Consider the following 15,580-nt stretch of genomic DNA (forward strand, 5'->3'; position numbering starts at 1 on the left):
TGATCATATATCTGTGGTTGGTCAACAGAGACCACCGGATGTCATCAGCGAACGTAACTGCGTAGCGGCTGGTATGCAGTAGGGGCGGATGAAGTGGAAGGAGAATATAAAAACTATCATCACAATTCCAGCACCCTGTAAACTCGTGAATGACACCACTGAAGGGACGACAAAACTAAATGTGCCCGTCTTGTGTACCATCCTGTGTAACGTCCTGTCTACTATACTTGAACATTGTACTTCGAGCATGTCGTAAATAAAATTTTCTTAACTTCACTTGTTTGTCAACCACACTGTCCCATACCATTTTAATGAATTACCAACTAGCCTCCCAACGCACTTGGAAGACAAAACGTAAACGTAGCCACTACCTTTTAGGATGGCTGCGTCACGTTGAAAGGTAAAATGGCCAACGGGCAAGCTTGGCGTTCGATGTTAGCAGCCCTTTTATTAGCTGATCGTGTAAGGATCACTCAAGAAAGACGTATGGGCAGGGTTGCTGTATCTTGAAAGATAGCGCAGAAATACTGAAACGCTTAGAGCAATGCAAAAAGAGGCAGTATTCAGGAGGTAATCAAGAGATATATATATATAAATACACACACACACACACACACACACACACACACACACACACACACACACACACACACACACACACACACACACATATATATATATATATATATATATATATATATATATATACATAGGCAGGCATGATGGTGGAGTGGGCGTAGCGTTGCAAGTAGTCAAGTAGATCCTCCGTAAGCAGTCACAACGTGGTTTATTTAGACGTTTAAGCCAGACTCTGCCTGAAGCGTCGAAATAAACCACGTTAATGACTGGACTGCGCTCACGGATGATCAACTTGGATATATATATATATATATATATATATATATATATATATATATATATATATATATATATATATATATATATATATATATATATATACGAGATGCAACGAGGGCGTTCACATTCTGAACCCGTTGCCACCTTACAGTGACGTCCTTGCTATCAGCAACGTTTTTCAAGTAATCTATAGAAGTGTCATGGTAAGCGAGTCATTCTATTCGTGTGAGGCTGGCTGAATAAGCTCTTAATGAGTTCCCTTTATTACCGGTCTCGCAGGCGGCTGTAGCCGCATGCAACAGGGCCCCCATCCTCATTTAGCCAGAGTCGAAGTATCTCTTACGCCATGGCGCTGCCAGTGGGGATCGTACAAACACAGGAATGGGGATAGAAGAGTAACAGGGGCGGCGGCAGCCGGACACCGAATAACAGATGGACGCGCAAGCGTGCCTTGACTGTCACTGTTTACCAGAGAGCGTTGGCTGCAGCGTCAATGCTACTTTTCGAACATGCGCAATCGCCCCGATTTCCCAAGAGGCGCCGATGGCCGTGGTGCCCAGCCACAAGCAAGTTGCTCGTCTCGATTGCTGTCAGTTGCACATATCGTGTCTCCGTGCGCCGCACGTGCCAGCAATGCCATTAGGGGCGCCTGCAGACACACAGACATGTGAGCTGTCCTGAAGGAAGTGAATACGGAGGCAGTTTTTTTTCCTAATAATTCATGTCGTCTCAGATTCCAGTGGTGCGGACTGAGCCAGGTTGCGTCATCTCTCTATGTCCGACAAAATTACGGCATGCGTATAGGTAAGCAGTAGCCATTAGGCTACCAGCCACGTGACCCTTGATGCGTCACAAAACTAGTGTAGCTGTAATTAAAGGTACATATGCTCTTTTTGCTCCGTATATTGCAGCTGGACATATAGTTTTCATTGGGTAACCTTTCTCGTCCCGCGCCTCCACAGTATGTGTCTATTTGTACTTCACACTACATGTAACTTCGCATCACACTACATATAACTTCACACTACATATAACTTCGAGTTTCATGTGACTGCTTGTAATGTAAACCTTCTACTAGCTAATTCACCTTCCAACATGACTGCAATAGACCCTTCATCACAATAACCTTTTGCCATCGGTGATAAACCCATTTTCATTTTCGTTTTTCGTGATGCCTTTTCTAATAATACTGTTTCCGATAAAGGAAGCAGAAATAAGGGAGTAGTATATAATAATAAAAGTCGTATTTCATGAATAGCCGCGTTTCTGATTCGCCAATTATTGTGCTTATATGCAACTTTGTCTATGGTGTACAGGTACCCGGGCATGTTCCTGGTTATCCTTCCTGCCTCTTCTTTTGTTTTCTTCTCTCCTTCCTCCTACATTTCAACTTATTATTATGTACGAGGATTTTCACTTCTAATTTTGTTTCTTCTCCTTTTTTGTTATTTTTGATGTCCTCTGTAAGCCACTTTTCTCCGTAACGTCTACAAAGGGCCTGTAGATATAGTAACTAAATCAAATTAAAAAAAACTCATGGTTGATCCCTCTGTCATAAAAATCGGTATAAGATGAAAATAAAATTCTTATTCACAGGAGCAATTGACTGAATGTTGTGCATTGGTAAATGATAGCTTGTGTAATATCTGTTGATGTTCGCTCCCAGAAAAATTGTGGGTCCGACTCCCAGGTCATCCAAAATGATAAAATGTTTTTTCTAGATGTTTTTTTAATTTGTCATCTGTACGTGTGCATCTTAACCTACTTGACATCTGTGACAGTAATGATGTCAGCGATGTCTTGGTGGTCCCGGACAAAAACACTTCCGTGCTAATAAAACAGTGACGTCATCATGCCTAGCAGCTACTGTAGGGTACATATTAAAACTGGTAAGCACGTCAAGACAGGCACAATTAAAAGAAACTCAACGGGCACTTGTGTGTTTGTTTTCGTTGTCAACCTCTCAGAGCGCTTGTACGAGTTTCAATATGTCACTTTCCCGAGCAGCTTGAACCCAGCCTCCAGTTCGGTAGGGGGCATAGTGATCTTCTTTGCGGCCAGGTTTGGTTAAGATGCGCTGTTCCAAACATAGCCAGAAGTGCGCTTTTCCAGGTGGGATTTAGAGGAGGCAAAATCAGGAAGCGTCGAGAACGGCTTCACGAAATAAATTCACTAAATCAAAAATACACTACGACCTACAGCCAATTCATAAACGAACGAATGCGTACATGAATTGTGGTGTTCTAAAGTGAGGTAAGAGGCTAACTGAAACAAATCGTGCAATAGCATATTAGAATGCATATAAACGATGATATGGTCAGGTTGTTACTGATAGTTTTAAATTCACACTGTACCATTTTGTAACATCTGTCTTGTTTAGGCTTAGTCGACATTTATGTGTACGTCATCGACGCAAGAATCTTTTTTTTTTGTCGTATGCAAAACGTAAGCGTATCGACGAAATATGTGCTTTAGTTTCATTGCGAAAAACGTCAATAGATTTGTGTCCCAAATATATAAACTCTCAGCCATTTTATCATGAAATAACCTTTTTTATGTCCCATTATCATTCGAGACACCTCTTCTAGAGGAACCCCGTTTTGCTCGCCCAAAAAAACGGACACCATCATTTAATTTTGTAGTTCATAATTCGATCACTAATTACTGGGCAGTTCACACCACATTTCGCTTGTAGCGAGTTCTTTAGATTGGATTTCGGGGGTTAATATGAGTTTCATGAGTCAGTATCATGGTTTTCACTGCTTAGGACAAAAAATGCGAAAGAATGCAAGCTCACCAGCGTACGTCTGCCTCTAGGAATGCATATCTTCAAAGTTACATTGTTTCCACGCTGTCTGCTTTGACCAATGCACCAGGGCTCTCTTGTGCTGTGCAATATCTGCAATGCTAAGCTACGAGCATTTCAGAGCACAAAGGCACAGCTAGTTGGCGTTTCAGTCGGCGTTCCGTGACCCGCTTGCGCAGCTGCAGCAGTTATGACTGCTTGACTACGTCGCCATGAAGCACTAATTTCATCACACATGCTTTCGTCCAGCTGTATGTCACATTTGTCACGGATGCAGTCGCCCCACTTTGCTTGGTGACATTTGTTGCTGTGAGTTCGTTGAGCTCAAGGGTACACGGTAAAGCGGGAATTAAGATAGGACGAAGAGATCAGGAAGAAACAGACGAAAAATGTTTGTTTGTTTAATTACTTCAACTATGCTCTCAGAATACGTAGTCGTACTCTAGCGTCTGCCCTGTTCACTCCTATTCTTTTGGTCTTAAGTCTTTGTTTCGTTGCGCCCTACTGTGGCACTCAAATCTCGGGCAGGTCAGCAGCTCATTTCCTTTGCTCACTCTCCCCCATCTTCAGTAGTGAAGCGTAGGGTAAACTTTCCCGGAACTTAAAACATCATAATAATGAAAGGCAGTAGGGACATAGAATTGAAACAATTTCTTTCTTTCTTTCTTTCTTTCTTTCTTTCTTTCTTTCTTTCTTTCTTTCTTTCTTTCTTTCTTTCTTTCTTTCTTTCTTTCTTTCTTTCTGTCTTTCTTTCTTTCTCTCTTTCTTTCTTTCTTTCTCTCTTTCTTTATTTCTTTCTTTCTGTCTTCCTTCCTTCCTTTCTTTCTCTTGCAGTGAAGCTTATTCTTCTTCTCATTCACCACATATGTATGGGAGGGCGAGCAAGGCACTTACAAAAACGCTGAATATCTTCCCAGACAGAGACAAGTCCCCTTGTCGCAACCTAAGCTCCAGTGACACTTCAGACTAAATTACTTCTCATTATAGCTCAAGCCGCTATCGTTCCTTGATATTTTTCTCGTATGTCACATTCAGCCATATTACCTCTCTACCAGATTGAACATAGCAGGGGCGATTTTGCGTCACTGACGACAACACTGACTGTGCCTCTCGACCGAACCCTCAGATCGTTCGTCATTTACTTTGATTAGTTGATAGCATAGTTTTCACTGCTCAGGGCAATAAGTGCGAAAGAATGCTAGCTCACTGACGTACGAATGCTAGCTCACTGACGTCCGGAGCCCTCCACTACGGCGTCTCTCACAATCATATGGAGTTTTGGGACATTAAACCCCACATATCAAATCTTTATATTTTTATGGGTAGTTTAGAAGCCCTCTACGGAGGCTTGCATATGAAATTTGAATGGCACTGAACCAATTTTTAATATTTTATTTATTTACAATATCTTACAAAACCCTCTAACGGCATTGTGTAAAAGAGCGGTACAGATTATACATGATATATATGTATATGTATATATTGATTAATATAGAAAGTACAGTTCATACCATGAATTTATATAAGCCCCATACATACTATGAAACTAAGTTACAATATGTGAAGGCGTGAAGGTCCAATACACAAGATAATTTGACAATTAACTGTAAATCAGCAATAGTGCAAACAAAAAAAAAACTGGCGAAAGAGTTTACTGCAAATAAACGTACAGAAGGGGAAAAAGTAGGAGAAAGGAGGATAAAAGAAACACCGCCAACAGTCTTATAGGCACATATGAATATGAAGATGCAATACAGCAGTTTTCGGTGCAGAAATAATTTAGGAACTTTGCGTGGTCTTACTCTGACGCAAAATTATCTAGGAAATCATTTCACAAATGAATACCTTGTGGAGCACATTCCTAATAATAGTAATAATTGCTGGCATTTTGTTCCCCATAACCACGATATGATTATGAGAGACGTCGTAGTGCGTGTGTGGGCTGGGGTGCTCTGGAAAGTTTGATTACCTTGGGTTCTTTAGCGTGCACCTAAGTGCACGCTAAAGAACCCAAGGTACATGAACATGGTTGTTCTTTGCATTGCGCCCCCGTAGAAATGCGGCCGCCATGGCCGGTAATTGAACCCTCACTCGCGAGCTTAACAACGTGTCATCCTACGGCGGGTAATCTTTCTATTCTTTGCATTCACGTGACCCGTATCTCTGCAACTGCACCGACTGGTTTCTTACAAATTTAAGGAAACGTATGCCCAGTCATTAACGAACCTCACATTCGCGAACGGTTACTCATTAGAAGTTCATGGATATCGCCAATTTCAAAATATGAAGTTGCGAGAAAACTGACGATTTATGGCCACATTTTATGCTTAGAAGGCGAAACGTTTCCTCTATACGCTAAACAAGCTAGGTGCTAGGCAAAAATAAGCTACACAGAATACTATTTAGTTAAAGAAACGATGGTCTCTGGTCTCACGTATCACAGCTGAGAAAGGCCCTCATTCCTGAAGATAACGAGACTGAGTGACCTTCTGCGACAAAGTGCAGTGGATTCTATTATTATCAATGTGCCTAAGGTAGTTAACTCTTCACTTTCCGTCTGTGTTCTCTTTATGTTTTCTCGTTTCTTATATGAAGGGTAGTCAGCTGGACTCTGCCTTTGTTGACGTCCATGGATTCCGTTTTTAATTTCTTTATATATCCCATATTTAAGCATGAAGTGCGCTGAGTCGTCGTATTTTACCCGCGTACTATCGCTTACAGTCAGCGAGAAAAATAAAGTAACTGCATACACGTTCTTTGGGAAGTTGATTAAACAACTGTAATTTCGGCTCTGTTGGGCACCACGAAACAGGACCCGCAATGACTCGTATTATCGTTTGGAAGCGCACCAACGATTGCCAAAAGAACGAATTAAAGAACATGAAGAAAATTTTGTGGGCTCATACGTGATATGTCTAACCGTACGGGACGTAGGTGAAAAGCAGTGAAAAAATAAGGCATTCCTAGCCGGTCATTTTTCTTCTTTCCAGTCTCTTACCCCCTCCCATGCCACCTCTGGGGAATATCCCATACTTTACGCATTCCTCGACATGGTCAAAATTCTTCCACCGCTAGCCATGATTTCCGTGTAATACATTTTGCCCCTGTCCCTCCAAGAAATAAAATATATGGAAGCACTCGTTTTCATGCCCATTCATTTATCTCGACTATCCGCGTGTTTGCTGTCTGAAAGCCGAAGCAAAGTGCGGAATGAGCAGCTCTAGCAGTAGTAATGGCATTCACGCTCAAAACGAAATGATAGGAGCATGACTTCGGTGGTTAAAAAAAGAAAAAAAAAGTATGCGAACACACCACCCGTATTCTGCAACGGCATCTGCTATAAGTGTCTATACTTCGAGCTTCTTGATTTGTAAGATTGTTCTGCTTGATTTTTATACCTTCTGCACAGCGTATTTCTATAGTTCTATGCTTAGAAGATGCTTCCTTTTAAGATCTCAGTTCAACGCCTGCTGGATCTATAGAGAATATGGTGCTTATGATTTTTGAGAAATAATTCCAGAACTATTTTCGAGATATATAAGTCGAGATCCCCGAAAGTGTAGTAACCGTATTCCAATGCTCGCACGGTTTCTAATTTTCTATCTGCAGGGTGTTAGCACAGCCAATAAATCCTGAAATCATTCGTTAGTTCTGCATTAGAGGAATTCCTCGTACACGCTCGTAGGAATGCCGGAAAGCAACATCTTGCTTACGTTCCATTCTTCTTGGTTATTCTTTTTTTTTGTACAATCGTTAACCATGCTCTCGCATTGCATGTTTGGACGATGCTATTTTTCGTTCTAAGCGCGTGTGTGTCGTCATTGAAAGCTTGTAGGCTCGCACGTGCACCTTGCGGAATACTTGCTTTTCCTTCATTTTCTGCCCTTTTCAATTCGGATATATTTGGTCTACTGGTTTTACGTGGAAAATGAAAAAGCGGTGCCGAAAAGTGCTGCTCCAAAGTAATGCGAGATGGAGGCAAAACAATAACAAGGCGAGACACGGGAAACGAGCCTCCATTCAGCGCCCATGAGCGCTCGTTCCGTTTCCTCCTTTGTAATAGAGCGCATAGTAAGAGAATTAGTTGCTGGGCTAGTTCTTTCATAATGCTTAAGTGCATAGCTCGAATTCGGTAAAGAACATAGATGAGCGCAGCTGTTTTCATTTTGCTTTTCTCCACTCTTGTATTTTTGTGAATGCACACGTACACTACGCGTGTATTACGAGGGTTTGAATGTGCTGCGTGTGGTGTGCCATTCTTTCTTTGGTAGGACTGAGTTCACATATTATTTCATAACTTTTATTTCAACTGAATGTCAAGCTTTCTTATAGTGATAACGTGGGTGCATGCCTTTAAAAAAAGTAGCAGGAAAATAAGCCTTTTCGTTCACCATTTTCGTCCAATCACGAAGCAGAGGGCAAGTGAAAAGGGTCCAGCAATTTTGGTCAAATTCCTACTTCACCGTAATTATTTCACCTTAATTTACGCCCTATAAGGCGAGACAAAGAAGCATAATCAACTGCGCACTGTATACGCGACAACTCTTTCGGCGTTCACACTAATTTACTTTATTTTGCTTTGGTCTATCCTTTCCGTTACGCTCGTTTCTGTTTCGCGCTCTCAAAGAAAAACAAAAACCGTCAATTCACATCAACTGAAATCATCAAATTGAAATTAAAGTATTGACATTTTCTTGCAGCGGCCTTGGAGCTTTAGAGACAAGCTCCTTGTTGTCTTCTTTCTGTATGATTGTGCGGAAGCTTCACTAGAGGACAATGCATTTTGTACTTCTGAACCGTTAGAGGAAAGAAACAAGTTTCATAATACTGAATGAATGTCTCCTAACTTCAGTAATCTATTAACGTGTTTGTTTTTTTCGTGACGAAATTCAAGGCCCACTACACTTTTTCTGTAAAAAAAAAAAAACTATAACTCTACGAGGAGCTACCACCGATGCGTCATCGTAATCACCATATACTTTTAACCTTTGAAGGCCCCTTGGACAGCTTTACATGGGAAGGCGTTCTTTTTCATTCGTTTCTTTAAACGTTTCTTTACAATTGATCGAGAGCCGGCCCTCAACTTTCAAAATTGTAGAGGGTCTAGCTTCTCGCCGGGAACATATGAACGGTTAGCAAATGTAAACGCTGGCTAATATATAGAAAATATCTTGTTGGCTATTAAATTTTTTTGCAATGTCATATACGACTCATATCTGGCGAGAACGATCTTTCAATGAAGCTATTACAAAGAATAATTTTTCATATCGTGTTTCAATAAGGATCGACAAGGCACAATGCTGTTCATAAAAAAAGAGAAAACTAAATTAGAATAATAGCACGTCTCTGTAAAGTGCGTTAGCGTATCACTTGTAGAAGCTTCAGGAGATTATTATGTCAGGATTTCCCTTGCGCCATAGCATGTGTCGCTTTGCCGTTGTCACTAGTGACTTCATGTCGTTGACGTCGTCACTGTCATACCACCGTCATTGATATTGTCGTTTTGGCGTTTCGCTATTCGAAGTCAACAGATTTTTATGTTATAACCCTACGTGACACTTTTCACTTTGCTGTTCACTAGTTCTGGGGAATGCTGCTAGACCTCGTGTTGAGTTAGGTCAGGTAACTCATGTTTCATTTACAGCAGCTTTCAACGGGGAAAGAAGATGTGCATGAATATTTGACATCTTCCGCAGCTCTTGAACACGCGAGTAACGGTGCTGAGGATCTGCCCGGACCGTGTGCGGCGTCCATTATGTCGATGTTTCCCTTCATACGTACGTTCTCAGTGGCGCGCACCATTCCCATGACAGTCATGGCTGCACTGCATGTATGAAGTGGTGAACGCAAGCAGCACATCCTTCCCTCTTTGATTATTCAACAGCGCAGCTGTTAATGCCAGCCGTAAAAACTCTTTTTGTGTGTGTGTCCGTGTATAGGAAAACCACGAGTACGGCAGGTGCGAGCGTTAAATGAAAACAAAAAGTGCTGCACGTGACACACGGAAAAGAATTAGAAAGAAGAAGGCGTACAGATATAAATGTAAACAGGAAAAAAATAGAGAGGGAGAGAGATGGGAGAAAATGCGAACGAAAGAAAGACAAGAAGATAATAGAATGAAGTAAAGGGAACAAGAACTTGATAAGATAGATAGACGCAAAAAAGAGATAGAAAGATCATACAAAAAAAGACATGATCAAAAAAGAGTTCGAAAAAACAGAGACCAAGACCTAGATAGAAAGGAACACAGAAATAAAGAGAAACAAAGAAACAGAGAGAAATAAAGAGGCGGAGAAAGATATGAAAACAGAAAACGGCAGAAAAACAGGGAGCAAGAGAGAATGTGAAGTAAAAATTGGAAAGACAGAAAAATATATGTAGAAAGAGCCAGAAAGAGAATAGAGAGACAAATGAAAAAAGAAATATACAGTAACAGGAACAAAAACGAGAACAGGAAATCAAAACAAAGAGAAACAAAATTTAAAAAAAACAAGGCAGCCCAGCTGCGGTCTTCCTTTGGGCTTGGCACCAGTCCGAAGTTGCCAGAACTTTTTTATTTTGGTGTTTCTACCTCTAATCTGCTCCTGGTTACATGTTCCGCTTGACCGTCCGGGAGCAGCGTTCATAGGTTCTTCAAAGAAAAGCTGCGCCATAGATCTCCCAAAACATTCTTTTTTCCACTAAAAGCGAAGATGATTAGAACGACCTTCAGGCACGCTGCCTTGTCTTACTGCGTGAATTGGCTATCTGATACGGCTTAGTCATGGTCAACTTCCCAGCCTTTTTTATTATCAGCACACTTTTATTGTTTCCGTAACGCATATATGGGATTAATTTTCCTGGGTGAACTGATGCGTAATGTGCTCCGTTGTTGTTCGTGCGCTTTTTACAGTGTGGCGTGTACACCAAATCATGTATACTGCCGACATATACTGACGAGGAACAACATAGGCCTTAATTGTGACTGATCACTTGTTACTTACAAAATCATATTACCGTATATAGGAGGAACGTAGCAAGAAATTTTTCACGAAGATCAACCAACTTCACGATTGTTCATGCAGAATTAAAAATTTCGGGGTGGAGGGGAATCGGGGGCGGCCCCTTTTCTTTCTGGCTACGCCAAAGCTATATACGGCATCTATGGCATCCCTATCGTGATACCACCTTTGAATACACTGACGTTCGAGTGAAGTTGCCGAAAGTCCTCATATATAGCTGTGTTAGGCGATATCTTCAGCTAAGCCACAATATGAGATGTTTCAGCGACGGCAGTCTTTACGTATATATAGTACACGCTAAAGGTGGCAAAGAAAGGCGCAGCGGCAGCTTTGGCTTGACATGGGTAGGCAGCAGGGGGAACAAAATAAAACTTCCTTGTGTATCATTTATTAAACTAATTGAGTAATATCAGATATAACTACCTTTTTAATTATTATTGCTAATTCATTATAGCTAATTAGTAATTTGTAGATATGGGCAAAATGATAATAAATTAGCTTCATGGCTCCACTAAACGAGAGTAAATGCACGCTTCCAAAACAAAAACCGACCATGAACGTGTCATTTCTAAATAGTCCGACATCCATATTTATTTCATTATGCTTGAGCGTTGTTATCACAGTACGTGGCTTTAAAGAGTCTTTTTTTTATTTATTAGGCAAATGATGAAAGCAGTGGCATGTTCTTCAGCATGCGAGTAGCGTAAGTAAAGCGATCGCAGAGCAATGAACGCAAACTATTTTTCCGAGCTTTTGCTTTTATTTTTCCAAAGCCTTTGTTGGTGGTGAAGGGTGGCACTAATTAACTATTTCTCCGGACGTTGTTGTGAGCGGCATCGGTGATTATGGCGGAAGCTGAGTAGAATTGCTGCACTCGAGGACTAACAGTCCTTTCTGTGCTTACACACGAATTTCGCAGATTTAAACTGCGACGAGTTGGAGCCACTGGAGAACGGCCAGTTCCGGGTGAGTGGCGACTACTTCGGGGCACGTGTGTACTACGAGTGCGCCGACAACTTCTGGATGTCCGGCCCCAAGGAGCGCATGTGCCAGGGCGACGGTGGCTGGAGTGGCCGAGCGCCCGAGTGCAAGAAACAACGTGAGTGGCATGCATACCCATTGTAATTGGAAATACGCACAAAACCTGTGACTATTTGATATACATATTAATTCGTTGTAGCTGTAATTAGCAGTCCCTTCAGTGGAACCGGCACTAGCTAAATGGGATATAGTATAACGTCGTTGGCGCGGAATACGCATTGTCCCCGTCAACGGGGATTCAATGTGTCCGAAGTTCGACAGGTTTTCCTTTCTCTTGAGCTTTCAATAAAATCTAATGGGAAAACAAGAGCTCAATTTCTGCTGCATTAAAGTCGAACGCACCAAAATTCACACCGACTCTCTCGAATAATGAACGCGCCCCACATGCGTCAACCTCGCGCGCAGCACGTACACACGCAGACACGCAAGCATAAAACGCAGATGATGACATAAAGTTAACTCATGTGGCTGTGAAAATGAAAGAACAAAGAGGAGGCGTTTGTGGGCCTGCAAGCTTTTTCATATTAAAGGGCCCCTAAACCACCCAGAGATCGAAATTCAGGTGTGGTGTTGTAGATGTACATAAGTAGTCTACAGTGAACACGTGCCATGAGAATTTTTCGGAACGCTGCCGCAATAGCTTGCTTACATGCACTTAATTATCAATACACTGCGATTGTTTAGCTGTTTCTTTTCCTCCGTTAATCAGCTGGTCTCCTCTGCCTAAGCCGCTTTACCCTCTTCGCCGGGTGCCCCTCACATTCTCACGTGACAGTCGTGATCGCCGACACACTCTTCCGGTTACCGATACTCCAACCTCGCAACTTCTTCAGCCGCCTGCTGCTGTTGCCGTACCAGCCCATGTCGGTATGAACCCTGTGTTAGTATACGTAGCGATTCAGCAGTTGTGATACGCGCCATAGTTTCAAATTCTCAAGCGCACACTCGCGGGCTGAATGACGAAGAACAGCAAGTAGCATGGGCAGCTGCTGCAAACTAATTGTAACTCCTTGGTTCTTGTTAGACACACCGTAGTATCGATTCTCAACAGCATTACTGATGCAACATGTCGACCTCGAGTACGTCCCCATAAATGTCATAAAGGCCCGGAGAAAAGAAGGCATTGTTTCTTGAAACTTGTGAAGCGCCCACGGCTCGTATAGCGCTGTTACAAGTGGCATCGGTGATCATCGCGGTATTCTGAACACGATGCGCTTGTTTACTTGAAGAGTGTTAAAAAATATCGGACGGGGCCCTTGAAGATAAGCTGATGATTATGGTGGCTAATTACATTCAAACTGATCTTGTTGTCCTTTCATGAGAATATTGGTGTGTTTTACTGGTATACGAATAGCGAGAATAATATTGACGCCACGCTTGTGTTTCGTCTAAAGCTGTAGATCAGAGTAAAACCTGAGCCAACTCCTGAATCTGTGGTATATAAATATGAATATTTACTGCGCGCTAACCAAAGACCTGGGTACTGACAGAACGACACTGCACTGAGACATGTTTACCGATGAGAAACTAAAATAAGCTATATTGGTGTTTGTCCTCAGCCTGAAATTGCTTCCGGGCCAAATATTTGGCTTCAACAAGGGCAAATATTTAGCTGTAACCCTGTAACCACTTTTCTTGGGCCTGAACAAGCCTTGTTTGAACAACACAAGGGCAGCTATCGATTAAATTAGGCTCGCTCCTTTTTTTACGCTATGTTCATACACAAAGAAAGCGGGAATTTCTTTTCGAATTATGCCTTTTATTGAAGTAATTGTTTTTAAATATATAATGTCTCCGTGTGAAGATTCAGTAGCCTGCGGCATTTATTACTGTGTCAAGGTATGTAATTGAATTACGGTAGGGTTCAATTAAAGAATGGTCCTCTCGAATACCATGGTCCTTGCGCTGCTGCTAAGACCGCTTCGTATACACAGATCCAGTTATATGATAGCGGGGGGGGGGGTATTTTTGTCTGTTTTAAGTAATCCAAATTAACGCATATGCACACTAAAATTTTAATGACAAAACCTGTCCTTCCATTCGTTGCAACTACGCGTGCTTGGTTTTCGACTAAGGACAGCGTCACAAGACGGACAACTCTGTTCTGATAATTGAAAAATAAAAGAGTGTTGTCTGCAGTCCGACCCAGATGACTCAATTGTTTAGGAGGAGCTGCAATTACAGCCTCCTAAACTTTTATGAATGTAATCAGTACAGGTAGCCCATGAAGCATCATGTTCAAAGAGCAAGTTGTGTCAATTCTCCAATAAAATCTATCTGCGTTTGTGAAGATAAACGAAAGATAACATCGAGCGCGCAAGCCACTGAAGAAGCTCGACAGTCTCCTGTAACCTCATTGAAAAAGACTGATATTGTTATACCGTTCAATGGTACACATCTTTTGTGGCAACCACATTTAGAGCGCTTTCACTGAAAGGCTGCTTTATTCTATAGGCAGATATAATCTTAAAATTTTCTTCTCTCAATTGCATTCGTGCCTTATGTCTTTAATTTCTTTATCTTTTGAATTCTTTTCAGTGACCACCATTTATGACCGGTTGGTGCCGGTAAGCACATGGTTGTAACGTTACTCGGAACAACTGTGGAAGCACAAAACTAGATAGTATTGAAACGTAATCGTTCCATTGTGCCAGGCTCAGAAGTAGTCGTTTGTAAATTCCGTGCACTCATATTTATCAAAGTGTCAAAGCATTCCAAACCAAGCTATGAGCTTTTTTATTTATTTATCTATTGACTTCAATAGATGAAATTTCACTGAATGCCTTGGCTAAGTTAGTACTGCGTCATCTCCATAGTAACGGATCTTGAAAATTGAAAAAAGTATATAGTTTACAGAGGGTTGCTGTGCACAAAGGAAAGCATATAAAAAAGTCAAATGGTGGGCATATTTGAAACCACCATCCACCATATTAGTGAATTATTTTGTGGGTGGATACTCGATAGCGGATACTTGATAGCGGGTGTTGCCGTAGAGTCGATGATGGATCAGGTTGGCGGATGGGCAACGGGCAGTGAATACACATGAGGGAAGTTAAGCACAGAAAACAAATTTTCGACTTGTGTTTTGAAGCCACACAGGCAATATATAGTAATTGCATCAAACAACAAACAACCTCACTCGGGGAATACATTATTCACTTTTATACATTTCTTGATGTGCTTACTCCTTTGCCAATACAAACAGCTTTTGCAGAAAACTTTAGCAGAAATCCTTCATCTCTGCATGACGGTAGTCCTTCGGTGGCACCGGTTGAAGTGATTAACAAAGAGAATCATTTCTCCAAGCCACTTAAAAGACAATAAAAATTATAATTACAATGTAGAAATGTAATTTTTAGTTACTCAGCATATTGATGAGTCATACATACACTGCTACTTTTGCGCAACGAAGTACACATAGGGGGTGCTTGTTGTAGGTGAAGCAGATTGTTGGGCTAGTTGGTTTATAGATACGGCACGCACGCTTAATCTGGGTGAGAACAACACAATAGAACATGGAAATAGACACACACAAGAAGCAATCAGTGTGTTTATATTCAGCGCTTCATGCGTGTGTTCCTATGTTCTATTGTTTTGTCTTCGCGTAGTTTAAACGTGTCTTCCATGACACAGTACAATCTTACTACAAATCACTTGAGCTGGTCAACTTTTACCGGCTGTTATTGTGGTATTCTTTATTTGTTTCTCAAGTCGCCGTAAACGAAATTGTGTTGGAATTGCCAGTAGCCCTCGCAACAAGCAGGCAGCTTTACTTGAAGGCAGCTTTTGAACTAAATGTCGTTAAAATCACCGTTACTTATGTAGGAAAATAACCTTCCATTTACATTATAAACACACGATCCGCTAGCCCGAA

At 41.5% G+C, this 15,580-nt stretch overlaps 1 protein-coding gene across 2 annotated transcripts in view; it reads left to right on the plus strand.

Annotated features, from left to right (window-relative positions):
* The window catches only part of LOC119187743 (Hig-anchoring scaffold protein), a 632,807-nt gene that overhangs the window by 374,316 nt on the left and 242,911 nt on the right, over positions 1–15,580 (plus strand). For both annotated transcript variants that reach the window (XM_075878863.1, XM_075878864.1), the window contains exon 5: positions 11,585–11,764. In XM_075878863.1, coding sequence (XP_075734978.1) covers positions 11,585–11,764 — 180 coding nt within the window. The remainder of the gene's footprint in view (positions 1–11,584; positions 11,765–15,580) is intronic.

Source organism: Rhipicephalus microplus, chromosome X, assembly GCF_043290135.1.
Source record: "Rhipicephalus microplus isolate Deutch F79 chromosome X, USDA_Rmic, whole genome shotgun sequence".
NCBI lineage: Eukaryota > Metazoa > Arthropoda > Arachnida > Ixodida > Ixodidae > Rhipicephalus > Rhipicephalus microplus.